The sequence below is a fragment of the Hipposideros armiger genome, unplaced genomic scaffold, assembly GCF_001890085.2.
Source record: "Hipposideros armiger isolate ML-2016 unplaced genomic scaffold, ASM189008v1 scaffold_337, whole genome shotgun sequence".
NCBI lineage: Eukaryota > Metazoa > Chordata > Mammalia > Chiroptera > Hipposideridae > Hipposideros > Hipposideros armiger.
The window spans coordinates 1,858,743-1,861,841 of NW_017731687.1; the positions used below are offsets into that span (position 1 = coordinate 1,858,743).

The 3,099-nt window shown below is 54.2% G+C and overlaps 1 protein-coding gene across 1 annotated transcript in view; it reads right to left on the reverse strand.

Moving 5' to 3' along the window:
* Positions 1 to 3,099, reverse strand: part of EVC2 (EvC ciliary complex subunit 2) — a 105,537-nt gene that overhangs the window by 81,911 nt on the left and 20,527 nt on the right. The window contains exons 4-5 of the mRNA XM_019661149.1: positions 1,353 to 1,462; positions 1,030 to 1,083 (exon numbers count right to left, since the gene is read on the reverse strand). Coding sequence (XP_019516694.1) covers positions 1,030 to 1,083; positions 1,353 to 1,462 — 164 coding nt within the window. The remainder of the gene's footprint in view (positions 1 to 1,029; positions 1,084 to 1,352; positions 1,463 to 3,099) is intronic.

Consider the following 3,099-nt stretch of genomic DNA (forward strand, 5'->3'; position numbering starts at 1 on the left):
ACACTGCTGTGCCAACGACGTGGTTTATGCTGAGCACCTGCTTTCCTTCTGGGGCCTGGAACCTGGGTACGTGCCAGGCAGAGGGTGCCCATGTGCCTCAACAAAACCCTGGTTCTGGGTCTCTAACAAGCTCCCCTGGCAGACAGCACTTCACTTGTGTTGTCATAAATCAGGAGGAATGTAGCAGGTCCTGCAACTCCACCGGGAGAAGGTTCTGGAAGCCTGCCCCTGGGTCCTCATACCTCGCCCACCGGCCGCTTCCCTCGGCCGGCTCTGCTTTGCGTCCTTCCTCTGTGATCCGTCGTAGCCACGTGTATGGCTGTGTGCTGAGTCCTGGGGGTCCTCCTCGTGAATCATCGAACCTGGGGGTCGGCCGGGAACCCCGACACACTAGCCACGTGACCTTGGGAAAACTGCTTGACCTAGGTGTGCCTCAGTGTCCCCATCTACGAAATAGGGGTGATTTAAACATAGAATCTATCTCCCAAGGTTGTAGTGAAGGTTACACGATTCACGTATGTAAATGACTTGGAATGCCTGCCCCTAGTAGGTGCTTACAAAATGTGAAACGTGAATAAACACTTGATGAATGAGTGCACGTGTGAGCTGGGAGTGATCAAACTGACGAACAGGACTGGAATGTACTCGTGGTGAACAGGCGCAGGGAGGCCTGCCACACACTGCCGTGCTCCGGGAAGGTTTGGGAAGACAAGACATGGCCGGCAGCGGCCTGTCGCCGAACACCGCGGGGCAGGTATGAATGCCACCGAACAGAAGCACAGACCGGTGAGCCGGGCCTCAGCCTGTCCAGGCATCTTGCCCAGATGGAGGGGTCATCCAGGCAACTAACCTCAGGCCACACGGAAGGACCCCAGGCTACCCAGAGCCCCCAGCCTCGGTGAGGGTCTGGGCTGCCAAGACCAGCGGCAGGTCCCTCCCCTTGGCTCTGAGGAAAACAACAGGCTCCACACCACAGCCGTCAGATACAGTGGGCATAAGGCGGTGTTCAGGTCAGACGTTTTCTCTTACCTTTATCTTTTCTTCTGCTGTTATGGTGAAAAGGGCTTTTAGCTGTGTTCGGTTCTAGTAAAAGAAACATGGCAATGTTCTGGTCAGCAGGTTCTGGAGTCTGACAAAATGGGAGAACATTTGGTATATTTCCAACCCGCTGTGCTTGGAGCTGCACTAGGCCCTCGGCTGCGGGGCCTCCCTCTCTCTGGAAGACTTGTGCAAAATCCTAACAGCAGTCACGAAAGGAGGGAGGGAGGGAACAGATACTGGGCCTTAAGTGTCAGTGTCTCTAAAACAAACCCCCTCAGCAGTGACAAGACAGAATCAAAGTCACATCGTACCAGTGATGAGCTCTGAAAGGTGAGCTGGGCAGGAAGCCTGAGGGTCTCTCCACTCCCAACATCTCCGGCTTCGAGTGACGCTGTGTAGCTGACCAAGAAGGAGTCTCCGACTGCTCAGACAGAGGACACAGGCGAGTCAGGAGAGGGGCCTGTGCTGTGCAGCCACCCGCTGCCACCCCCCAGACTCGGCCACACCATCAAAAGGGGGCTGACAGCGCGACCCACGTCGGCAGCGGGGGAGCCTTTCAGACAATAACTGGGCATGCCCGCTCTTGGCACCCCGTTTTCTCTTGGAAAGGGCTGGCAGCAGGTGCAAGGAGCCAGGACCCCCTTTCTGCCCCTACGTGCCATACCTGGTGTCTCCACCCCCATCCAGCATTGCCCGCGACTGGGCGGTCAGTCTCCCAGTGTGGGATGTTCTTAGCTTATATGCTTAGGAAATCTAGGCCCTTTTTGTTTCGTTCAGAATCCAGGCTGGATCTGTTTTTTTTCCCAGCAATCCCATCCTCACAACTAAGTCTTTGTAGGACTTTGGGGCCTTGGTGACAGACAATACTAACTGCCACTTTGACACCTCCAGGCAGCTTGTTCTGTGTGTACAGCAAGTGGCATCAGACCAGGGCCAGGAGGGGGCAGTGAGGGTCACCTCGGGCTCATGCAGAGTCCCCAGCTTCATGGTCTCTCGACTTGGCCCTCAATTGCTTCATTACAAAAATTGTTTGCATTTAAGGGACAAGCTCAGAGATCTTGGTAAGATGTCAGTACTGAAAACACCTGCTCTCAGGAGAAGGCGGCTCAGCTCCTTGAAGAGGAGGCACTCGGTCAAACCCCGAGGCAAACGAGCAGGTTCCGGAGGCCTGGTGGAAAGACAGGCGCTCAGGCCAGACTGCAGCTGCCAGCTTTGCAGGAGGCGTGATGTCTGGGCCCCACCTCTGGAGGTGGAGGCAGAGAGCATGGGCAGCTGTCCATCTGATGCTGGAAATGGGTCCTGCCAGCTTTAAAGCCGGTTGCTCCCACTGTGCTGGCATCCCCAGGTGGGCTCTAAGCTCCAGGCAGGGACCGTGGGCACTTCGTAAATCGAAACCAAAAGGTCTCTGTCCCCCCTCTCTGGGGCAGATGTCTCTGAGCCTCAGCCTCAGCCCAGAGAAGAGCTGAAGGCTGGGCCTGGGGACATGGCCGAGTCTGTCCAGGGGCTGAGATTGGCTTCTCGTCTGAATCAGGTGGTTGTGGGGCTGAGACTGCGATTCTTTTTAACCACTTGGAGAGAAAATTTACATACCATTCAACTCACCTATTTTAAGGGTGCAATTCAAGGAACTTTAGTATATTTACAGAGTTGTGCAGTCATCGCCACAATCTCATTTTGGAACACTTCCATTACCACCACCCCCCCCAAAAAGAAGCCTCGTGCCCAATGACAGTCACTCCGATTGCCACCCCAGCCCTAATCATTAATCTACTTTTGGGGGACTCCTTTGCCTTTTATGGACATCTCATGAAACGGAATCATATCACAGGTGCCCTTTGTGTCTGGTTTCTGTCATTGGACGTACGTTTTGGGGGCACATCTGTGCTGGAGCATGGACCAGAACTCCATTCCTTTTCCTTGCCAAGTAATAATATTCCACTGTGTGGCCATAGCACACTTTCTTTATACGATACTCTTTTGTCGCTTAACTCTGTGGACTTTTTCAAAGCGAGGCATGTGAGAAACTTGACGTTCAACTAATCCAGCTTCTGAGGCAAA